This window comes from Oncorhynchus gorbuscha, linkage group LG16 (genome assembly GCF_021184085.1).
Source record: "Oncorhynchus gorbuscha isolate QuinsamMale2020 ecotype Even-year linkage group LG16, OgorEven_v1.0, whole genome shotgun sequence".
Taxonomy (NCBI): Eukaryota; Metazoa; Chordata; class Actinopteri; order Salmoniformes; family Salmonidae; genus Oncorhynchus; species Oncorhynchus gorbuscha.
Genome location: NC_060188.1, coordinates 68,456,254 through 68,481,326, shown reverse-complemented (window position 1 = coordinate 68,481,326; position 25,073 = coordinate 68,456,254). Strand labels below are relative to the sequence as shown.

At 43.6% G+C, this 25,073-nt stretch overlaps 2 protein-coding genes across 6 annotated transcripts in view; both read right to left on the bottom strand.

Annotated features, from left to right (window-relative positions):
* Positions 1–10,022: 10,022 nt before the first annotated feature.
* On the bottom strand, positions 10,023–22,922 carry mtmr2 (myotubularin related protein 2). Of its 5 annotated transcripts, XM_046307002.1 has the most exons (18): positions 22,672–22,922; positions 22,167–22,201; positions 21,374–21,454; positions 18,700–18,805; positions 18,562–18,585; positions 18,389–18,449; positions 18,217–18,311; positions 18,000–18,104; positions 17,661–17,765; positions 17,477–17,560; positions 17,255–17,404; positions 16,952–17,140; positions 13,179–13,364; positions 12,839–13,045; positions 12,495–12,587; positions 12,220–12,333; positions 11,845–12,021; positions 10,023–11,486 (listed from the first exon to the last, which is right to left on the bottom strand). In XM_046307002.1, exons 4-18 carry the CDS (start codon positions 18,748–18,750, stop codon positions 11,322–11,324), a joined length of 1,806 nt encoding a protein of 601 aa, XP_046162958.1. In that variant the 5' UTR covers positions 18,751–18,805; positions 21,374–21,454; positions 22,167–22,201; positions 22,672–22,922; the 3' UTR covers positions 10,023–11,321. The 5 variants fall into 5 exon arrangements, with proteins under 5 accessions (XP_046162958.1, XP_046162957.1, XP_046162959.1 ...); XM_046307001.1 differs by lacking the exon at positions 21,374–21,454; XM_046307003.1 differs by lacking the exons at positions 21,374–21,454; positions 22,167–22,201 and adding an exon at positions 19,491–19,637.
* Positions 22,923–23,117: 195 nt separating this feature from the next.
* Positions 23,118–25,073, bottom strand: part of LOC124000477 (cGMP-dependent 3',5'-cyclic phosphodiesterase-like) — a 28,454-nt gene continuing 26,498 nt past the window's right edge. Inside the window, exon 29 of the mRNA XM_046306852.1 lies at positions 23,118–24,938. Coding sequence (XP_046162808.1) covers positions 24,683–24,938 — 256 coding nt within the window. The 3' untranslated portion in view covers positions 23,118–24,682. The remainder of the gene's footprint in view (positions 24,939–25,073) is intronic.

Here is a 25,073-nt window from a genome sequence, read left to right as displayed (position 1 = left end):
CATGAGCAGTTTGGACGGGAACTTTCTCAATGCTCCCTCCACATGTCGTGTCAGGACTCAGGACCGAAATCCTGCTGCTCGAACACAGGTTGCTGGCACAGACTCAGGTCTCAGGTAGGAATGGTGAAAGACAGGGCCGCAGTGAGCGCAATTGTCACCATTACTTCAGCCGGTTAGAGGGGGTGAGGTTCACACTGTTCTGTCGAATTATCCCTTCCATGTATCTAGATACCATCTGGAGTCACTATGGCCATTACCCCAAGAGAGGGCAGACCAGAATAGTTTAGGGCATTTCTGATTCAGGAAATCCAGACAAACTATTCACCGTATGACAAATTATTACGTAACCAATTTTCTTAATACGACATTTCTAAGACGAATGTCAAAGAGAATAAGTTTATTCTTTGAGCTGTATTTGTAAAGATATTTCTTTAGATTTATTTGCATATGTAATTGTATTGGGTTGTGTTGAATTACGTTTTTTGACTGCAAGTCCCAGAATGCCTTGTGAGAGGAATGAGTGATAACGCGCCAATTATGTGCAGGTGTGAGGGGTGATTGTGGCTGACTTTCCGACAGCATCTTACCTGCATTTCTCTGTACCAAAACCATTGTTGTTAAATGTAACGTAAACAAGTATTCTTACTAAAAGAAGTTTTCTTATCAAAACCGACGTCCCGAGTCATTAATTTGAAGTTAGCAAATCTAAAAGTTGGTGCCGAAACCCGGGATATGAGCTGCGACGAAGAAGTGGCTGAAACCTTCAGCACTAATCCTTGTGTTTGTAACGAAATGGGAGGAGAGTACGACAACTGACCACCCGTTGACGTTACAAACACAAGGATTAGTGCTGAAGGTTTTAGGTTTAGTATGGAGGCCGGAAACGGATGACTTTGTGTTTGACCTCAGGCCACTACTGAACATTCTAAGGCAAAAGGAAAACACAAAGAGAAGTGTTCTGTAGTCGTCTGCACGTATCTTCGACCCTCTTGGGTTCTTAACTCCCTTCACCATCAGGATCAAGTGCATGTTCCAGGAAATGTGGGAGAGGGGACTCAGCTGGGACGAAGAATTACCATCTGATCTGACACAAGAATGGAAACAGTGGTGTTCAGAACTACCCCAGTTACACCAGCTCACCATACCAAGGTGGTACAGAACAGACATGCGGCCACAGAATAACCACACCCTGAAACTACACGTGTTCTGTGATGCAAGTGAAAGGGCTTACAGTGCAGTAGCTTACTTGCAAGGTGAGTCACAAGACAGGGAAACAACAAGTCTAGTCGCATCCAAGTCCAGGGTAGCCCCACTTAAGAAAATGACGCTGCCACGCCTGGAGCTCATGGGAGCTGTGATTGGAGCGAGACTAGCAAACAACTTGATGACCACACTGAAAATGGAAGAAAAACAGATCAAAATGTGGACAGACTCGATGATCGTGCTGCATTGGATTTGCAGCTCAGCTCAGAAATGGAAGCAGTTTGTTGCGAACAGAGTGACGGAGATCCAGTCCTTGACCAATCCAGAGTCATGGTCACATATTGAAGGGAAAACTAATCCAGCCGACCTCCCTACCAGAGGACAAACTGTTCGAAACTTGACACAGAGCGAGCTATGGTGGAATGGACCCAGAATTCTGACTTCACCCAATCAGTCCGAAGAGACTGATGATAACAAGGTTCCGGATGAGGTGAATATAGAACACAAGTCCAGTTGCCAGGTTACTGTACAACTTGCAGCAAACAGCACAGACAGCACTGAACCTGTGTTGGAGTTTGAAAGGTACAGCAAACTGAAAAAAGTGTTCAGAGTCACCGCCTGGATAAAGAGATTCATAGCCAATGCTCGTACAACCATAAAGATGCAAGGTGAACTGACTGCTGACGAACTGTTCGATGCAGAAAGGTACTGGATTAAGGTAACACAACAACAGAGTTTCGGACAGGAGATCAAACTACTGAAGGCAGGAAAAAGCCTAAACAATGACTGTAAAATCAGAGAACTGAAACCTTTCCTGGACGAACACGAACTACTCAATGTAGGAGGAAGACTGCAACAGTCCAACTTCACATTCAGAGAGCAGCACCCATGGGTTCTGCCCAATAAGTCCAGATACTCAGAAATGCTGATACAGTACCATCATGAGAAGGTGATGCATTCTGGAGCAAAAGACACTCTAGTTCAAATCAGAGAGCGATACTGGATCTTGAGTGCTAGGCAGCTAGTCAAGAGCACAGTGGCAAGATGTATAGTGTGCAAGAGATTCAAGGCAAGGGCCGGACAGCAGGTCACTGCGCCTTTACCAAAAGACAGAATAACTGAATCCCCACCATTCGAAGTCACAGGTGTGGATTTTGCAGGACCGCTCTATGTGAAAGAAAATGGTTCTGTGAAGAAGTCGTACATTGCACTGTTCACTTGTGCTGTAACCAGAGCAGTGCATTTGGAACTGGTCTCTGATCAGTCAATAATATAATAATATTAATAATAATAAGTCAACAGAGACATTCCTGTTAGCTCTAAAAAGATTAATCTCAAGGAGAGGATTATGCAAGGTAATCTACTCAGATAATGCAAAAACGTTCAAAAGAGCTGATCAGGACTTGAAAGAGCTGTGGAAGGCAATCGAAGAGCTCCAACTCTTGGCGTTCTTCTCAGAAAGGGGCATCACCTGGAGGTTCATCGCAGAGCGAGCAGCCTTGTGGGGCGGATTCTGGGAAAGATTCGTCAGGTCAGTAAAAACATGCCTGCGAAAGGTTCTTGGGAGAGCTTCACTTAATTTTGAAGAGATGTGCACAGTCCTGACAGAGGTTGAAGCTAGGCCTCTGACCTTCGTGCACAATGAGGTGGATGAACCACAACCCCTGACCCCAGCACACTTCCTGGTGGGTAAAAGACTGACCTCTTTGCCTCCAAGGCCATTTCCAGCTGACACTCAGCACCCAACGTTAAACAAGGGGGAAATGACACGCAGATGGAAGTACAGGCAGAGACTTGTGACCAGTTTCTGGAACAGTTGGCGAAGAGACTACTTGCTGGATCTAAAGTCAGCACACCGCTGTGACACACCACAGCCCACCCCACTGAAGGCGGGTGACGTTGTACTCATTGGAGAAGATAACACACCCAGACAAACCTGGAAACTAGGAAAGATTGAGGAACTGTTTCCAGGCCGAGATGGCTTAGTTAGATCATGTTCAGTTCGTACTGCTTCAGGGACTTTGTTGAGGAGACCTATTCAGTTGATATACTGCCTAGAGATCTAGGTGAACATAATTGTTCATCGGGGGGGAGGATGTTGTAACTTTAATGTGTTTGAGTTCATGTTTAAGTTTATTCTTTGAGCTGTATTTGTAAAGATATTTCTTTAGATTTATTTGCATATGTAATTGTATTGGGTTGTGTTGAATTATGTTTTTTGACTGCAAGTCCCAGAATGCCTTGTGAGAGGAATGAGTGATAACGCGCCAATTATGTGCAGGTGTGAGGGGTGATTGTGGCTGACTTTCCGACAGCATCTTACCTGCATTTCTCTGTACCAAAACCATTGTTGTTAAATGTAACGTAAACAAGTATTTTTACTAAAAGAAGTTTTCTTATCAAAACCGACGTCCCGAGTCATTAATTTGAAGTTAGCAAATCTAAAAGTTATACTCCCGTATCATATTGGCAACCTCACGGCAGAGTTACAGGGTCAGGGAGTAAGAGGGCTAACCACACAGCAGACCCAATCTGGTGAGATTAGTATTGAAACAAAGTCCAAAACAACCAAAAGAACACTTCTTCATATTATACTTAAATCTCACCCAATGTCTATGTGAGAATGCTGTTCATTGACTAAAGCTCAGCGTTCAACACCAGGGTGCCCACTAAGCTCATCACTAAGCTAAGGACCCTGGGACTAAACACCTCCCTCTGCAAGTGGATCCTGGACTTCCTGATGGGCCGCCCCCAGGTGGTAAGGGTAGGCAACAACACATCTGAAACGCTGATCTTCAACACGGGGGCCCCTCAGGGGTGTGTGCTTAGTCCCCTCCTGTACTCCCTGTTTACACTCGACTGCATGGCCAAGAATGACTCCAACACCATCATTAAGTTTGTTGACGACACAACGGTGGTAGGCCTGATCACAGACTATGATGAGACAGCCTAGAGGGAGGTCAGAGAGAGACCTAGCAGCCTATAGAGAGGTGGTCAGTGACCTCTTCCTCAACTTGAGCAAGACAAAGGAGATGATCACGGACGACAGGAAAGAGAGGGCCGAACACACCCCCATTCAAATTGACGGGGCTGTAGTGGAGCGGATCGAGAGTTTCAAGTTCTTTGGTGTCCACATCACCAACAAACTATCATGGTCCAAACACACCAAGAAAGTCATGAAGAAGGCATAACAATGCCTTTTCCCCCTCAGGAGACTGAAAAGATTTGGCATGGGTCCCCAGAAAGTTCTACAGCTGCAACATCGAGAGCATCCTGACCGGTTGACCGGAGAAAGGGGATGATGGAACAATGGAATTCGCACTTTTCCGCTTTCACAAAAAGCTGGTTCTCCAGGAGGCGCTGGAGGACCTGTCGGACGTGGATCACGTGTTCTTGGGCTGAGCGGGAGAAAACGAGGATATTGTCGAGGGAGACAAAACTGTTCAACATGCCGCGGAGAACGTCATTAACCAGAGCCTTGGAACACAGCTGAAGCGTTGGATAGACCAAATGGCATGACCAGATATTCGTAGTGAAGGCTCACTCGTCCCCTTTCTGTATCTGCACCACGTGGTAGGCGTTCCGCAGGTTCAACTTGGATAAAATGGTGGCCCCCTGGAGAAGCTGGAAGGCCAAGGCGATGAGTGGTAGCGGGTAGTGGTTCAAAGCACAGGTGCAGGATTTTGTACTTCTACATAAAAACTCTGCACCGGCGGGGGAGGCAGAAGGACAGATACACCTTGCAGCCAGGGAGTCCTCGATGTAGGTCTCCATTGCCTTGGTCTCTGGACACGATAGTGAATACAGCCGCCACCCCCGGGGTGGTGTGGTGCCCGGGAGAAGGTCGATCCCGCAGTCATAGTCGGTGCGGAGGAAGCGAAGTGGCCCGGGCCTTACTGAAAACATCCCGGAGGTCCTGGTACTCTAAGGGAATGGCGGAGAGGTCCAGGGCAACTTCCAAGCCAACAGGAAGATGTCCCGGGGCAGGCTGCGCCGACTTCAGGCAATGGGCATGCAGAATGGACTCCAGCCCATGATGGCACCAGCAGTCCAGTCAATGAGGAGATTGTGTCGCTGAAGCCAAGAGAATCCCAATACCATGGGAACCTGAGGAGACAATAAGAATATATTGGATACCCTCGCTGTGATTGCCTGACACTTGTAGGTTGATGGGAGTGGTGATGTCGGTGACCTTGCCTATAGAGCACCCGTCCAGCTCTCTAACATCCATGGGAATGGAGAGGGGCTGAGTGGGAATGCCCAGCATAAATAAAAAACTCTCATCAGGCCCAGAGCCATTGAGTACCCGGAGAGATTTCGACTGGCTCCCCTACAGCAGGATGTCATGGAGACGGGTGCGATTAAAGGGAGAGGGAAAGTTCTCCGTATGGCCCACCAGAGTACTCGCCCATGCTGGTGAGCCTGGTCTTTTAGTGGGCACGCCATCTTCGAGCTGTCCAAGGGGAAGGAGGAGGGCTGCAGCTTGAAGATGAGGGAACCCTGAGCGAGAAACGGCAGACAGGTTCCCGACACTCCAGCGCGAAGCGTTCCGTTGGAGGTAAGCAGGATTCTTGGGAAGTCGGGGTGGCAGGGAGAGACGCGTTGCTGACAGCCAAATTACTGAGGGGCTGGGAGGTTACCGTCGTGGTAGGCTGCCTAACAGACAACCCGCAAAATTGCTCCAGCAATGTATCCAATGCGCGCTCATGACATTCGACCAAGGTCTGGAAACCTTCTATAAGGCCAAGAAGCAACTCCTTGTGCCTTCCAAGGGTGGCTCAAGAGGAGACAGTGTTCTGGAGCTGTTCCGAGTCTGCTGGGTCAGTCATGGCCAGTTTGTACTATCAGACCTCAGGATAAGACCAAGTTGCAGACAGTTCGAAACAACAAATGTTTATTTACGAATCAGGGGGCAGGAAAACGACAGGTCAAGGGCAGGCAGAGGTCAGTAATCCAGCGCAGATTCCGTAAGGTATAGAATGGCAGGCAGGCTCAGGGTAGGCAGGGGTCAGTAATCTAGGGCAGTGTCAAGAGGTACAGAATGGCAGGCAGGGTCAGTGCAGGCAGAATGGTCAAAACCGAGAGAACTAGAAAATAGAACTAACAAGAAACAGGAGTGTGGGAAAACACGCTAGTAGGTTTGACAAGACAAACTGGCAACAGAAACAGAGAACACAGGTATGAATGCACCAGGGATAATGGGGAAGATGGACGACACCTGGAGGGGGGTGGAGACAAGCACAAAGACAGGTGAAACAGATCAGGGTGTGACAGGCATGTGATATGATGTCTCTAGCCTTTCTAGTGAGGGGGATCAGGCCCCACCAGAAAGTCAGAACTGTCATTCAACACCATTAAGTATTTTCTTTCCCTTTTCTTTCCCTGTACTTCAGACTACATTTCCATCATTCTGCTTACCTGGTTTACATTGGGTTTTTCAGTACCCTTCTTATCAGGAGAATTTACATGGGTAACCACCACTAACAAATATTCATAAATGGTGTGTTGCGTGTGCTGGTGTGTGTGGTAAAACGTAGTGCAAAAACAAACAAATGGCCAGGCCTTACTTAATTGGGAGCTTCCTTTACAGCCGGATCCAGGTACCTTTTATAGTTTATAAAACTTCATAATTTCACTAACTGCTCTCCCAAGACAACAGCCTCGGGAAACATTTCAAAGAGAGAGATAGGGACACCCCATCCTCTCCTGGAAGAGAGTGTGTATATTTTGTTAGTATTCACTATGCTAAATCTTAATCAGCAAAATTACAGACAAAACAAAACATAACTTCTGGGAGCCCACTGTCCTCCTTCCACTCATCCCAACGTTTACGTACCCTTTATGTAGCCTGTACTACACTTCACCTCTCGCCACCGAGTCTAACGATTTCCTTCCGTACATGACTGGTCTCTCTTTTCCCCATGATTTTGTGTCACCACCTCATTACAAAATTGGTAAGTTTAGGTTTGGTAACTCCAATGCTGTCGCTTGACAGAATTGCTTTATCAAAACTCCAATTACTCACAATATTAACTCCACTCTAATTTCCATATGTCTGCATTGCGGCGTTCCCTCCAGAAGAAGCGGGTTGTTGGATTCAGGGTAAACTTTGAACATTAAGATATTAGAGACATGATAGATCAGACTCATTGTGTGTAAGGAGTGAAAGAGACTGGATTTTATGTCAGGAGGTAATGGGTCACTGTCGAAAGATAGATGGCTTTGGAATGTGTTGGGCAAACGTGAGGAGATCACAGGATTGCTATAGGGGAAGCGGATGGACATCTGTGGATTAGGCAACGGAGGGGGTTGAGGTCAGGTCAGATCCCCTGAAGGGAGTAATACGGGTTTATTATCCTAGTACCCTCTTCCTGTGGAACCACAAGATGTTAGCATTGGAGAGAAGGAGTGTTTAAAGTGGAGTATATATACTTGTGATGGTGAGAACATGTTTTTGTCTGAATTACAACTGTAACCCTTTGGGAATAATTAAACTTGGTTAAGCTTCTCTAGTGTCCGTGAGTTATTTACTCTGAAAAATGAAAACATAACAGAGTGCAGTAGGCTCCAGTACACTCATTCTACCAATGACCGACGGTCCCACATTTAAAACAGGGATCTATCGCCCTATGCTTCTGTATTTTTTCGCTACTTTTCCTTCCCTGTTTCTTCGTCTTACTTGGGCCGTTAAAACCACTGTTAGTGACTTTCACTGTAGCCGTATTAACTACTCGCACAGCTGCTAAGTGAGCGGAATTAGATTCTACTCTCAAGGCTGGCTGTACTATTTCACTATTTCATATTCTCATTTCCCAATGAGAATATTGGTGCACTACCCCCGCAATTGCCGTTTTGATAACAGGTTTCAAACCTGCCATCTAAGCAGAGATACAAATAATTATATACAAAGGTACTCATATACCCAGCCCTTTCAATGCTGAGTACATCTTCAAATTTTTTGTTCCATCAGTTTTGCTTTTCTGTTGATAGAACTGTTAATGGAATTTCTAAATTCCTATATGTTTTATAGCCAAAATCAATTTCGCACTCTCTCTAGTTCATTAATGAGGTGTAAGTTCATTAATTATGCATGAAGTAGATCGAGACCAGTCTTAAAAGCCAGGTAAGAGCGTTTCATTCCAGAGAGTACTGCCACATATTTCCACAGGTTATAAACTGAAAATGACGTCAGCGTTTTCTAAACGTTCTATCTATTTCACCAGTAGAGGGGCCCCCTAGCTCTCGAGCCTTCGCTCTACGCCTGAAGTCAAGGTCAGTCAGCATAAATCAACATTCTAGACAGTCTGGGGAAAGTCCGTTCCTGTCACCTGGAGATTGTACAAATGAATGAACTAAGGAACAGACCTCCATTGTTACTAAACTCCTGACTACATTATATACAATTGGGAATGGGAACAAGAGAGAAAATTCATATGTACAGTACATTATAGCATTTGGACTAGTCAGTTCTGATTGGAATGTATACATAATTAGTCATTTCAACCATAATTTCCTCCAACAAGAACACTGAAATCAAAACGCTAGTGTATTGAGATTGATTTCTTTTGTCATTGTGCCAACTCACAATAGCATCTCTGAATTCTTTATTAGATTGGAATGTTCTGTCAGCAGAGATGCGGACCAATTTTATCCAGTTTGCTAAATTATTCCCATATTCGAACATAATTGGTACAATGCTTGTGCGCTTTTTTAGCGCCTCTATGGCTTTACTATAGTTTTCCTCTTCTATTCCCCCTTTTACAAGAGTTTCAGAAAACACGGGTGGCTACTTTAGTGGCTACTTTAGTGGCTACTTCTGCGCCTCTCTCGACAGTGTTTAGATTTCCTAATTCACTACTAACAATTTTCCAAGGTAGTGATACCCACTTTCCCTGAGAGTAGGTATGGTATTTATACCTATTAATTGGTCACGGCAACTGATACCCTGTATTAAAACCAATACTGAAGCGTCTGCCAACTTACTACTGGACAATACGGTATAAATATCATCGTTAACGACACACAACCAAAATGATTCAGTTGTCTTCCTATTTCCACATAATCTGTCACGGTTCCCTGCCCCAATAGGGCATAAACCAACCTCTCTCCTTATTGATACTGCTAATACACTCAAATCATGTTCAAACAACATTTGAATATCTTTTTGCTTCTCTAACCATGGATGAGGCTCTCCTCCAGAACTTGTAGGCAACCTTTTATCACCATCCACATTCCCACTCACAATGTTTTATCTTTAAACACAGATATTCTCAGATATCTCCTATTCTCCACCGTATGCATTTCCTTCCTTTGTCCTTCTACATGGACTACTTCTCTACAATCTTTTGTATTAGTACACAAGCATGACAATTTATCCATACACACACACACTCCACTGCCTCCTGGCCACCGTGGCTACACTTACAGATATCGCAGGGGAACATCCCCACTATAGACCTATCCTACACTGTATGGGTTAGCTATTGATCTAGGGACCTATCCTAGCGGAACCTACCTTAAACTATATATTTATATCCTTCTATTAGGCGGAGTCTCCTCTTTGCACATCTAGACAGCCAATACATCTTTGTTGCTAGGCAGGAACTTAGGTGGTGTGTGTAATAAAAACTCACTTCATCTGACCTGGGCCCAAATTCCTCACTAATCCACAGCTATCCAACCAGGTGATTGCCTTTTCCCTCACTCATTAACTTTCCAGACCCCTAGTTTTAATCCACCCTCCATTGACCCCACCATATACATGTAATCATTAACTTCTAGTGTAGCAAGTATTTCAAGCTATAATCCAACAATACATATGCAGCATTTATTAAGAACATGTGAGTATGACCTTTCAAGAAGCACTTTAGTTACAGCTTTCATTTTAAAACCCCAACTAAACCATTAAATGCACATTGTCAATCCCGATTATCCATTTTCTGAGTGAGCAGTCTGCAACGTGATGTTATCGCAGAAATCACCACAATATACACATAAGCAGATAACAGGGCCAAAATTCTAACATACATTCACATAGCTACCCTCTAACATTATCCCTCCTCCCTATATATGATGCACAGCATAACTCTAGCTAGACTTGTCTAGACTAGTCCATATCATAAAGATTTCCACATCTTTGCTGTAGGAGTGAGGGATGGTATACAGATCAGTCTTCATGCTTATGGTTAACAATATTTAACTAAGTCAAGATGACCACTCATTGCAACAATTCAATGTATTAGATGATTAACTGGTCTTTGCAGTCAGAAAGCCCTCAAGCTATAACCTAATCAATTAGGATTGAGACAGAACTGTAAGCCTATAAGTATATGGTAAACTAAACTATACACACAACCTACGAGACAGAAAATAGTATTCAGTTAACTTGCTAATAAAAGGAACTTGACAGTTTAAAAACACAACATACTGATCAGATGGAATGTCATACATAACTAACAATGCACCCACCCATGCCCACATCGATTCATTCACACCTATTTGGTCAAAATGTGTCCATTCAGTAACTATTTTCTCAACTCCGAGACAATTCTGACCTCAAACCCTATTTGGATTATGTCAAGTAGAAATAAACATACATTTGTTTAAATAGTCTGCCTTTCTGGAATAAATCTCCACCCTGCTTTAACAATGATGGAGGAATTAATTGAGCGATTACTTTTAGTGTGTTGCTTGTTTTATCCTATTAATCTATTAATTATTAGTGTACTTATCACTTTAAAGAAATGTAATACCTACATTCTGTAAGCTAATATATTTCATACTTATTTGATGATAATATGTTACAGTACTCTTGACCCTGGCAGCAGAGGTCAGTAGAGTGTAGTATGGCTGTAGCAAGGTGGTTGTAAACAAAGGCAGCTCTGTTTGGTGCAGCAGAAGGTTCTGACCATAGAGACATAAATTAATCTTCTTATTCTCATTCTACAGTTCTGACTCTATATGACCTCAGCTGTTGAGGTGGAGCAGCCAAAGGCCAATATGCGGTTTCTACAGACACTTGTTGGTTGTTTTGCTTCCTATAGGAGTTGGGCCTCGGTCCTCAGCCGTCCACTATAAGCTTCCGGACACCATCCCCCTGGGTTTTGTCTGTCTGCTTGTCAGACAAAGGTCTGAACTGGAGTGATTGAGTGGGTGGGAGAGCCCGCCCTCTCAGAGGATGAGGAGGCAGAGCGATTGGTCACCTCTCGCTGCAGCTCCTTCACCCTCTTCTGAAGCTCCGCCCGCTTTGCCAGCAGCTCCTTGTAGCGCTGGTGAACAGGCTCCTGGGAATAAGGTAGACAAACGGTAATGGTCAACACTAGAACACAACTATGCTATAACAAGCATACAAACAGCCATTTATATGAATGGAAATGTACATTTACCAGTGGAGGCTGCTGAGGGGAGGAAGGATCATAATAATGGCTGGAATGGAACAAATGGCATCAAACACAAGGAAACCAAGTGTTTGATGTATTTGATACCATTCCGCTCGAGCCATTACCACGAGCCCGTCCTCCCCAATTAAGGTGCCACCAACCTCCTGTGACATTTACACATACTAATTATACCAGAAAGCATGAATATTACTACCATTAACTTCATTACTCCTGCTATGAAAGTGAGGTAGTTTTCCCAGACCTGTGGCCTCATGCGAGGGTTCCAGCGGATGTAGTATCCCACCCAGAGCTCCAGGTGGCGCATGCTGACCACTGGGAACAGCACATGGTTGGAATAGTTGACATACAGAGGGTTGGTGAACTCCTCTGGCTGGCTGTTGATGTAGGCCCACAGGGAAACTGTCTTCTTGGGCAGCTCCTGCAGAACAATACAATGTATGACATGTGGGTGTTAACATAAGCAAATCAAATATATCCCTTAGCATATTCCTATTAGCACTGTTAAACAACTGTGTATGAAATGTTATCCATGACAGACCACATTTAATTTAGTTTCACATTTCTGCATTGCACTCCATGCGTTTGTCGTCAATCTAACGCCATTGTTGGCACTCACCTCCTTCACCCTCTGCTGTTCACTATTACACATGAACGTCCCAAACAGGCAGCTGTACAGGTGGTCCAGGATGGTGATCAGGAAGTATTCGTTGAACTCAAAGGCTGCAGGAAACTTAAGACGACAACAACAGTTAATTTACAATCCAAGAGGACGTTTGTTAAACATGACCCGTGTACTTTTTACTAGGTCCCAGAGCTTTTCCTGGTCAGGTCATATGGTTAGGAAAAACTCAGGGCACTAACCCATCAGCACCAAACAGTGATGTCACTCACCTGGCGGGTCATCTGCCACACGCAGTCTATGAACTGCAGGAAGACAGGCGAGCGGTCTGCGTCTGTGTGGTTCTTATCCCCATGACCGATCCTCTGGAAGGAGAAGGACAGGGAGTCATGTGACCATAATGGCTGAACAAAACACAAGAAACAGGAAAGGGTGAAGTTGTGCCATGGGACATGGTTGACCCGAGTCAGGAAATTATGTAGCCATCCAGAGTTTTAAACCATTTCAACTTCTCTTACCACATTAGAATGTCCAAAGCATTTCCAAAATGTGTCCCAAGTATTGAGGCTTGGTATAAGGAACACAACACTGTTAGAGGGAGCAAAAGCGTATTTACCAGCTGGAAGCGGTGGCCGAAGCTCAGCCACTCTTTCTCCAGCAGCACCTGGAAGCCGCGGATGGTGCGGTAGTGTCCGTCCAGCATCACCATGGCCAGGGAGGTGAGTTGGGCAGTACGGTCCCACCCATCACTGCAGTGAACCACCACTGACGTCTTCCCTGACTCCACCTTGTCTGCAATACGCAGCGCCCCAGCCAGGATCAGCTACGCAGGGCACAGACAGACAGGTTAACATGGGCTGGAACAGCATCCAAGACACACCTTCTCCCCATTTTCTGCTTCCACTCTATGTACAAAACAAATAATCTCAACCTTGATTTATTTTCTCTCCCCTCACCTTGATGTGTTCCAGCCAATGAGTGGACTCGAGGTTGGAGAACCAATGGGACTCCTCGATGTTGGGATAGACTACCTCCTTCAGCTTGCGCAGTGACTCCCTCATCACGTGGATGTTGTGGATGTCCAAGAACACCAATTCTGCATTCTGATAGGCATCCTCACTCTCATAGCCACCCCCTTTCATCTGAGGACAACACAGAGAATGTAGTCATCTCTTGTAATTTAATAATGTTACAGATTTTTTAAATTTATGCTTCAATGTGGCGATGCTGTTAAGCAGCTGGTGAAGATACTGCGAGACACTGGGGCAGCCCAGTCCTTCATTTTTTTTTGCCTTTGTCTGACACTTCAGCTACTGCCTATAGTGTGTAGCACAAGGCATGGAGATGGGTTGCATGGAAGCTCCTTTGTATAATGTGGAACTCGAGTCTGATCTTATTTATGGAGCCGCTGTCGGTGTGAGCTCTAGACTACTGGTGAAGGGGGTCTCATTCATTTTGGGAAACGATTTGGCTGGAGAAGGTTGTGCTAAATCCTGTAATTTGTAAGGAACCCAGAGTAGAGGACCCTGATGGGTTATCAGAAAAGTAGCGTGTTCCCAGCGTGTGCCGTTACACGTGCTATGTCTAAGAAAGTCACTGCGAGCAAGTCTAGTGTTGAGGAAGATGCCTGCAATCCCACCATGGTCGATCTGTAAAGATGTCTCCCTCGTATTTTTGCTGAGATACGTCCAGAGGAGGAGTTTGATAAAGTTTGTGAGTTACTTTGACAGAGATGGGATTCTAATGAGGAAATGGCATTCTCGCTCTACTTCTGGGCAGGACGATTGGCCCAGTGCATCTCAAATTGTCATTCCAGTTACACTTCGATAAGAGATACTGAGGTTGGCTAACGATGGTAGTATGGCAGGTCATCTTGGAGTCAACAAGAAGTCTGACTGTATCTTGCGTAACTTCTTCTGGCCTGGTCTGAAACAGGATGCCATGTCTTACAGTAAATCCTGTTATGTTTTCCAGCAGATGAGTATACCGAACCAAGCTGTGGTGGTTGCACCTTTGCAGCCTATTCCTGCTTTTGACAAACCTTTCAGCAAGGTTCTGGTGGATTGTGTTGGTCCTTTGCCCAAAGCAAAGAGTGGTAACCAGTTTCTCTTAACCATCACGTGTGCTGCCACTCGTTTCCCTGATGCCCTTCCACTGAGAAAAATCACCAGAGGAAAGTTACTATGGATATTACAGGAGTTTCCAATTGAAAATCAGACATGTCGGTGGTAAGGACAACTTGGTTGCCGTTTGTCTTTCAAGGGTGGGCAGTCAATAAGTTTTGTATTTAGCCAGTGTGTTGCCCTGGCTCACAATTTGTTTGACTGCACGTTTTGCTGTTTTGGAGATGAGTATTGTTTTGGTTGCGTTCATTCCAGTGCGATGAGAGTGTAAGAAACATACTTTATTTGACATGTTTCTCAAAACTTCTGTGTTTTAGTCAACTCTATCAAAAATAATAACAATCAGGTGGGGGTTGTCTTGTATTTAATTGTTGACAGTAGACGCCATGTTAATATTGGAAAAGGCGATGCATAAGTAGCAACGCATTTAAGTGAAATTAAAGTTGTCTTCTTTTGGTGGTGAACAAACTTGTCCAACAAACATATAGGATATATTTGTTGTCATAAGAAAGAAGGTGTTTAGTTTTTCCATTTATGTTTTGAGGTTGGACTTTTTGCCATGTATAGCACGTTAGTACGTAGGGTGCGCCGATTGGCGTCATCTATTTAGTCAGTATGTGTTACACATCTGCTGGTTGCCATCTTGATAGTGGGAAGGTGTTTCACCTGTGCTGGCCCAGATGCTATTTAAGTGGCTGGCCCAGTGTTTCAGTTGTTGTTGCTCATCAACTTTCAGTGGACAACACCATGAGTGTCTTTCAGATCCCCTCTTAAAACACCACCTGTTTTGTTTTGGTTGTTTTAAGTGACTTTATTGAATTATTTTGGTTTTCTTGCTGGAGAACATTCCCATACAGTGGGGCAAAAAAGTATTTAGTCAGCCACCAATTGTGCAAGTTCTCCCACTTAAAAAGATGAGAGGCCTGTACATTTCATCATAGGTACACTTCAACTATGACAGACAAAATGAGAAGAAAAATATCCAGAAAAATCACATTGTAGGATTTTAATGAATTTATTTGCAAATTATGGTGGAAAATAAGTATTTGGTCACCTACAAATAAGCAAGATTTCGGGCTCACAGACCTGTAACTTCTTCTTTAAGAGGCTCCTCTGTCCTCCACTAGTTACCTGTATTAATAGCACCCGTTTGAACTTGTTATCAGTATAAAAGACACCTGTCCACAACCTCAAACAGTCACACTCCAAACTCCACTATGGCCAAGACCAAACCACTGTCAAAGGACACCAGAAACAAAATTGTAGACCTGCACCAGGCTGGGAAGACTGAATCTGCAATAGGTAAGCAGCTTGGTTTGAAGAAATCAACTGTGGGAGCAATTATTAGGAAATGGAAGACATACAAGACCACTGATAATCTCCCTCGATTTGGGGCTCCACGCAAGATCTCACCCCGTGGGATCAAAACGATCACAAGAACGGTGAGCAAAAATCCCATAACCACACAGGGCGACCTCATGAATGACCTGCAGAAAGCTGGGACCAAAGTAACAAAGCCTACCATCATTAACACACTACGCCACCAGGGACTCAAATCCTGCAGTGCCAGAAGTGTCCCCCTGCTTAAGCCAGTACATGTCCAGGCCCGTCTGAAGTTTGCTAGAGAGCATTTGGATGATCCAGAAGAAGATGGGAGAATGTCATATGGTCAGATGAAACCAAAATAGAACTTTTTGGTAAAAACTCAACTCGCCGTGTTTGGAGGACAAAGAATGCGGAGTTGCATCCAAAGAACACCATACCTACTGTGAAGCATGGGGGTGGAAACATCATGCTTTGGGGCTGGTTTTCTGCAAAGGGACCAGGACATTTGATCCGTGTAAAGGAAAGAATGAATGGGGCCAGGTATCGTGAGATTTTGAGTGAAAACCTCCTTCCATCAGCAAGGGCATTGAAGATGAAATGTGGCTGGGTCTTTCAGCATGACAATGATCCCAAACACACCACCCGGGCAACGAAGGAGTGGCTTCGTAAGAAGCATTTCAAGGTCCTGGAGTGGCCTAGCCAGTCTCCAGATCTCAACCCCATAGAAAATCTTTGGAGTGAGTTGAAAGTCCGTGTTGCCCAGCAACAGTCCCAAAACATCACTGCTCTAGAGGAGATCTGCATGGAGGAATGGGCCAAAATACCAGGAACAGTGTGTGAAAACCTTGTGAAGACAGAAAACATTTGACCTCTGTCATTGCCAACAAAGGGTATATAACAAAGTATTGAGGTAAACTTTTGTTATTGACCAAATACTTATTTTCCACCATAATTTGCAAATAAATTCATTAAACATTTTCTGGATTTTTTCCCCTCATTTTGTCTGTCATAGTTGAAGTGTACCTATGATGTAAATTACAGGCATCTCTCATCTTCTTAAGTGGGAGAACTTGCACAATTGGTGGCTGACTAAATACTTTTTTGCCCCACTGTATACCCTGAACGATAGTGAATAGTTTTCATACTTACAGAAGATCTGTGAGAGGAGATCAACATCAATTCCACAGCAAATAACGCTATCGGTTGAGCATTGAACTGTATTGGCATTGAGTATGTGAAATGCACTTTGCACTCAAATATTATTATTACCATTAACATACCTTGTTGGCAGCAGCATTGACGCTAGGCCTGGCATCGAAGATGAAGAGCTTGTGGGACTGAGCGTTGGCATCCATGATGGTCTGGAGGTACTTCTCATCATCTTTGCTGCGCTTGCCGTTGACCCCGACCATGGGCTGACTACAGCGGATCACTGTGGCCTGGCTCTCTGGGTGAATCCATGACAGCACCTGCACCGCACACAGCAGAGGCATTGGCATGGACAGGACCACAACACTGGACCACAAGTACTACATCAAGGTACTACTACGGAGGTACCGCAGACAGTGTAAATATTAACTCACAGGTATCCTGCCCTTGGCTCTGAAGGCAGCCACTCTCTTCAACTCCTCGTCTGGGATGTTAACAGGCACCACCAGGGTTGATGGGTAAGTGTCACATAGCTCGTAGTGATCATTCACTTTAGTTATCCTCCAGCTCTCGTTGGGTAAGCCCTACACACACCCCACCACAAGTGTATAAACAGCTTATAACCAGAGCCCAGATTCTCTGAATCTTTCAAATACCTGTCTTTTGTATTCCGCTTGAGCATCATACACTTTCCAGCCATTTTCAGGATAGACCTGTCCATACTCAAAGGCAAAGATAGTCTGTGGATGATAGACAAAAAAATAGTCAAGTCAGTTGGGTCTGTACATACAGCACACAGGTAACAGACCAGGGGTAGCAGAAACCTAGTGACTCACTCACCAGACCATTAGAAACAGGAAAGGAAAATTTCATCAGGATTTCGAAAATGGATTTCCTGAGTGAATCCTCCATCTGCATGTGTGCAAACCGCAGATTACGGATATCCTGAGGAGACCGGTCACTGTAACCACTGTCATTTACACTCAGAGAAAAAAGTACACTAGTGCAGTGATTGGAGTCACATTTAAACAGATTTATCTGAATCAATCATGGTAATTTCATCAGGGCACAAGAGTATAAGAAAAATGCTTGTTCTCTTTGAGAGCGTCATAGATGATATATTAGGACAAATATCAGGTAAGGGATGTTCCAGGCATTTTTGTGGTGGTCACTGCTCACCTTGCAGACAAGCCCGTAGGAGACCTCACCACGGCTAGATGCCCCTCCTATCTTCTCCACCCGGCTCACTACCCCCAGGGGCAAGTCCAGCACAAACGCTGGTTCCTAGGAGACAAAGGAAATAATAAAAACAATGATTTGACATCCTGAAGGGTGGAATGGAGACAGATGGAAAGCTATTATGACTGTTATATCAGTATAACAAAAGCCTACATACCCTGTCCATGCATTTGAAAAACAACCTGTAGTTGGTGACAGTCAATGTCCCCCTCAGTGCACCGATGTAAGGACAGATGTAGGTGACATCTTTGGCTGTTAGAAGGTTTAAGCAGGTCATTACATTAAACTCAAAATAACCGATAGATGGCCACAAAAGGGGGGTGACATACCCATGTCTTGCACGCTTTCCATTGGTAGTAACTGTGGTTCTTCTTTTGAATCCCTGAGCACCTGTATATAAAACAAGATTCCATTGATAGGTAAAACATACAGAGTAGAAGTAGATTATATTAATTAAAATGGCAACACAAATCTTTAAGGGAAGTGGGATTGAAGAATATACCTTGGCCACCGCTTTAGGTTTACCCTGAAATTAATAGAAGAAAAGCAAGAGGGACAAAGGCAGACATGTTTTAGATGTTACTGCTACATTAGTAGACCTAAATCTACGTAAAGTGTAGGTGAAAAGCCATGTACCAACCTGTAGCTCTGGGGAAAACTCTGTTGAGATGGACACATTGTCAGAAGACATTGCAAAGGTGGGCTTGGCAGCGTGAGCGGACCGGTCAGAACGAGAGGTGGAGGTACTGTGATGAGAATTGCAGAATACATGTTCTATAGCTTAGGATACTGAGCAAAAATATCATACCTAGCCCAGGGGACTGGATAATATATCACTGTCTGTTAGACCCTGTTTTTCAGTCCCCTGGGCAACTTACGTTTGCCCCCAGACTAGATGGCTGTGGAATCTGCCATCGTGTCTAGCTAACTACACTGAACAAAAATATAAACGCAACATATAAAATGGTGGTCCCATGTTTCATGAGCTGACATAAAAGATCGCAGAAATGTTCCATATGCACAACATATTTAGCACAAATTTGTTTACATCCCTGTTAGTGAGCATTTCTCCTTTGCCAAGATAATCCATTCACCTGAAAAGGTGTGGCAAAGCAAGAAGCTGATTAAACAGCATGATCATTACATAGGTGCACCGTATGCTGTGAACAATAAAAAGCCACTCAAATGTGTAGTTATCACAACTCAACACCACAGATGTCTCAATTGGCATGCTGACTGCAGGAATGTCCACCAGAGCTGTTGTGAGAATTGAATGTTCATTGCTCTACCATAAGCCACCTCGAATGTAATTTTAGAGCATTTGGCAGTATGTCCAACCGGCCTCAACCGCAGATCACACGTAACCACACCAGCACAGGACCACCACATGCAGTTCGGCATCGTAACCGACTTCAGTTGGCAAATGCTCACCTTCAATGGCCACTGCCACGCTGGAAGAGAGGTCTGCTCTTCATGGATGAATCCCGGTTTCAACTGTACCGAGCAGTTTGCTGATGTCAACATTGTGAACAGAGTGCCCCATGGTGGCGGTGGGGTTTTGGTATGGGCAGGCATAAGCTACGGACAACAAACACAATTGCATTTTATCGATGGCAATTTGAATGCAGAGATACCGTGACGAGATCCTGACGTCCTTTGTCGTGCCATTAATCCGCCACCTTCACCTCATGTTTTAGCATGATAATGCACTGCGCCCCATGTCGCAAGGATCTGAATACAATTCCTGGAAGCTGAAAATGTCCCAGTTCTTCCATGGCCTGCATACTCACCAGACATTTCACCCATTGAGCTTGTTTGGGATGCTCTGGATCAACGCCCACGACAGCGTGTTCCAGTTAACTTTGCACAGCCATTGAAGAGTGGGACAACATTCCACAGGCCATAATCAACAGCCTGATCAATTCTGCGAAGGAGATGTCACACTGCATGAGGCACATGGTCACACCAGATACTGACTGGTTTTCTGATCCACGCCCCTACCTTTTAAGGTATCTGTGAACAACAGATGCATATCTGTATTCCCAGGCATGTGAAATCCATAGATTAGGGCCTAATGAATTTATTTCAATTGACTGATTTCTTTATATGAACTATAAAATCTTTGAAATTGTTGCATTTTATATTTTTGTTCAGAATAGTTTGTACTACTAGTAGAAAAGTCTACTTTCCAGTGGTGGAAAAAGTACAGAATTGTTATACTTGAGAAAAAGTAAAGATACCTTTTTTTAATAGAAAATTACTCAAGTAAAAGTGAGTCACCCAGTAAAATACTACTTGAGTAAGTCAAAGTATTTGGTTTTAAACATACTTAAATGATCAAAAGTAAATAATTGCTCAAATATACTTAAGTATTGTAAGTAAAAAGTAAATCACTTCAAATTCCCTATATTCAAAAAAAGATGGCACCATTTTATTTTTTTACAGATCGCCAGGAGCACACTCCCACAATTTACAAACTTAGCATTTGTGTTTAGTGAGTCCGCCAGATCAGATGCAATAGGGATGACCAGGGATGTTCTTGATAATGTGTGATTTCTGTCCTGCTAGCCATTCAAAATGTAACAAGTACTTTTGGGTGTCAGAGAAAATGTATGGAATAAAAAGTGTATTGTTTTCTTTAGGAATGTAGTAAAGTAAAAGTTGTCAAATATAAATAGTAAAGTACAGATACCCCCCAAAACTATTTAAGTAAAACTACTTTAAAGTACTACTTAAGTAGGGGAGAGCAAGGTAAATTGTCACTGTTCATACAGTGGGCGGCAGGGTAGCCTAGTGGTTAGAGAGTTGGACTAGTAACTGAAAGGTTTCATGTTCAAATGAAAATAAATACCTCCAACACTAGGCGCTCACTAGAGGCGCTCAAATCAAATAGCTACTTTGTGTGACCATGTTCTATGGTGAACTTCCTGTTCATGAGTCTCATCTGTCCATTGATGGACTGAACTATGGCATAAATATGCTGTCATTCCCACCCCATTGCTTCGTTGGCTTCAACCCTTAGACAATTCTGTCTATGGGCTGCTAAACAGGCACATCAACACCACGTGTCATGCCTGGATGAGGAACAATCCCAGGAATGTCATAAATTGACAATCTCCTATCCTCTGGCTGCAACCCCCTTGAACATTCAGACTGGCTTTAGGGTGGCTGGAGTACAACCTTACAACAGGGATGTATTTTGGGAAACTGAGTTTGTTACAGATCGCCCCATTCAGAACCCTACCAGCCCTGCAATATTCCTGCCAGGCCCAAGCACCATTCCAGTTGTTAAGCTAGCACCAGCTCACCCTTACCCAGCAATGCCATTGCTGACAGCGGACTACCAACTCCAGAGGACATCTGGCCATATCCAAAAGCTGGCCCCTGAAAACCAGCTTGCAAAGGAAGAAAACAGCACAAAACAGCAATTCTAACTGACACACCAGTGAAGCAGGCACTAGAAATGGAAAAGAATAAGTCACAATCTAGCAAAAGTCTGTTTCTGAAGGGAAGCAAGGAGGTGGAGGAGTCAATCTGGATCTGCAAAAAACAAGGCATCTCAAAAAAGAAATTGTGAAGAGGTGGAGAGGAGTGCTTCTGCCTCGTCTGTGTGGAGCCATTTTCAAACAGCCTTCTAACGGAGACTTGGGTGAAGTGTGTGAGATGCAGCAAATGGGCCCATGATGCTTGTAACTCAGGCCAGGCAATTTGTGTGCCAGAACTGACTGCCAGAACTGACTCTGATTCATCTGATATGGATGTATGTCCTATAGACTGTTACAAAACGGTGTATTAGTGGCACCACTTCTGTTAAGACTTTGGACATTTAAGCAAGTTATCTGCAGAATTCCATTCCAACAATTATCGTGGATCTATGTGCATGCCAGAGAACTTTCGATTTGTAAAGTGGTCGTGCCACTTAATCTGTGTTCTGCCAGCCATGTTTTGATTCTCAAGGCATGATTTTGCCAGATTCTCAAGGCATGATTGTTTTTATTTTGAATTCTTTAAATGAAGTTGAATTTGAAATTAAAATTAAAATCAATATTCACAAATACTGAGTTGTGTTCTTATTTGTTGATAATCCAATATGACGATTTACCTTACCTTACACTTTCTATTTAACGGTCAACAACTCCGTACTGAAATAAGATATGAAGATGTAATGAATACAACATATGTGCCCGAGACTTTCTCCTTTCATTTTGTATGGCATGTATAACATTGTGATGCATTGTGCCCAGTAAATGTTAGAAAGTGTGACAACATACTTCGCCCTCCACTACTTTACATACCTCGCTCTCCCCTACTTTACATACCTCGCTCTCCCCTACTTTACATACCTCGCTCTCCCCCACCACTGCTGCTTTTTTGGGGCAAACTGTTAAATGACCTTTTTGAGCTGTCTCCCATAGCGACTTTTGTAACCCTAATCCCAGTAAGGTTCCGCTAATACTTCAACATCTTTCATTGAATTACAGTCGTATAATGATATACAGTATATTCACAATCGAGAATGTTTCGATGCATTTTAGATAGCGATAGGTAGCATAGTCAGATATACAAGCGCCTGTCCATCGACTACACAGGGAGCAAGTTGAGCGAGCCCCACCTGGACAGTGAATCGACACTCGGCTGCCTTGATGAGGAACGCTTCGAGCCTAGACTGTCGATGCTCCCGGTGTTCTCCATGGTAAATCTTGGTCAAATGTAAGTATATTAATTATCAGGTTGAGGCGAGAGGGCAGATATCTACATGCAACTGTTTTGATTCCGTCCTTGGTGAAAAGTACAGACAGGAAGCTGACATCTTTTCCCTGACCCTGTCCATAATAACGGGAGTGGTTTGTTTTACTTCTCGTTTGTATGGAGCTATTTTTTAACAGTCCATCTATGGTTGGGGTTGCGCCCCCCGCAGCCATTACAGGTTATTACATGTAGCCCACCCCATCAACACTATCAAGAGCTAAATGCTCCATCATTAGAGATTTTTTTTAAATACTAATATGGGTAGAGAAGGTGAAGATGAGGATTGAGAATGGACACGTACTCAACACATTGTGTGCAAAACATTTTATTTGTGCACAGATATTAGGAACTAATATAAATATCCAGTGCATCATGTTAACATGTAGATTCAAGAATTCACAGAATTATCTATATTTTTGGTATTTGGAAATTGAAAAAGGCAAACAGACACATCGACATAAGAACTTAATATAGTTGGATGTTACAAAAACAAAAATGCATATCGACCCCATGCCATTTCTACATGTCACACATTCAAACAGCAATGTCCAAATCAGACCAGATTTACACAAACTCTGAAAACAGTGTTTGAAGGGGATACAGGGGAGAAGAAACATGTTATGAAAAATGTGTGCTATAAACTAGTGAATTGATAACTTTAAAAAAATATACAGTAGGCCTACATTATACATTCCAATCACCAACATTGTTATATATACACACGATACCACAAAGTATATATATTAACAATCGAGCAGTGTCTCATGTTGAAGGCAACCCAACAAGGTAAGGCAAGCTTGTTACATTCTGTTTACAAACGGATTGAAAATATGGTCCGTTATGGCATCCCGGCAAAATAAATAGTGGGGGTGTGCTCACCGGTAAAACGTGAGCCTATCACAATTAATACAACATGCCCAAAAACCAATTGGCTACTACAGAAGTATTTATCATTACTGCATGTCAGCCACATTAAATTGTTGGGGTTTGGATGCCGAAATTATTTTGTGAGTGGACGTATATGCGTGGGTAGCCTTACAAGGAGCGTATTTGTTAAGCGATTGTTTGACAATCAGATGAAAACATCATGACTGGTTGTGTTCATGCCACATTAAACGGCATAAGCGGCCGTGCCATAAGGCTAGGGGAAGCTTTCTCTGGAGTAAATTGAATTAAATTGCCGAAATTATATGGCCTAATTAGCTTACTCCTGTCAATACATAAATAAAATCATTGAAAGTAGGCTAAAGTTACCTTATTGGCACCAGTGGAGAACATCGGCCATATCCCCGGTGTGAGCATATTCACTGTATTTGTCAATGGGCCAGTGCCACTTTTAGTTTTTATTGATCTGTTTGTCAGTGTTAGCAGAGTAGGCTACCGTGTACTTTATGTATGATTTTTTTTTTAAATGCCTGCTCGCACCTGGGTGTCCCATACCGGTAGGTAAAAATGGTAATCTATGTTCACCCCCGTTTACAATGTACATGGTTCTACCTGATAACTCTCAATATCTGCCTTTAAAGATTCACACAAACTTCAAGTATCATTGTGAGAAACTCAAGGCAAAATAAAAAATATAATTTTGTAAAATGAGTTTATAGCCATTGTAATATTCCTCTCTCCAAATCTATGTAATCAATCATTTTCTGTGTCCACCTGCTGTCTGCATTGTGTTCCACACCAGCTGCAATGTGAGAGAATGATCATTTAGATTGTTGTGCACTACATCCTGTAAAATAGGTGTCTTTGCAGGGGGAGGTAATAAAATAATGATTGAGCCACAATCCATTTTGGGTATGACAGAATATAAAATCAAAATCACTTTGATGTAGGTGTTAGTTCTCCATGACTCTTGGTTGTCTTGCTGTGGCCTAGGGCTGGGCTGGAGGGCTACCATTGGTCTCATCGTCCATTTCCTGCCCTGTCTGTCTGTCCTGTCCTTCCTGTTCCATCTGTCCGTTCTGCTCAACCTGTAGCTGCTCAAACTCTGCATCTAGGTAGTCCAGAGAATCGTTGCCGGGCCACCGCTTAATGTTGAGCTTGTGAGAGACCCTACCCCACTGTTCTCTGTTGCTAGCCACGGTTTCATACAGCTCTGCCGACCTGGGGAACAGGTCCTGGAGGAGTCTGTAGGAGGAAGTAGAGGAAGGGGGGGGGGATATAGTGAGACAAGCTAAGGAGAGTCCACTAATATGCATTACAACAAAAACAGTTCTCATTGTCTGAGAACAATTACACCCATCCTCTCCCAGATTTGGGGGT

Bases quoted from the DNA above. Each gene is read 5' to 3' on its own strand.
- mtmr2 (XM_046306999.1), bottom strand. From the start codon at position 22,751: ATGGAGAACACCGGGAGCATCGACAGTCTAGGCTCGAAGCGTTCCTCA. The intron at 17,766-17,999 runs GTGAGCAGTGAC...CGGTCTCCTCAG, and splicing joins CCTACGGGCTTGTCTGCAAG to GATATCCGTAATCTGCGGTT. The intron at 17,561-17,660 runs GTGAGTGAGTCA...TATCATCCACAG, and splicing joins TTCCTGTTTCTAATGGTCTG to ACTATCTTTGCCTTTGAGTA.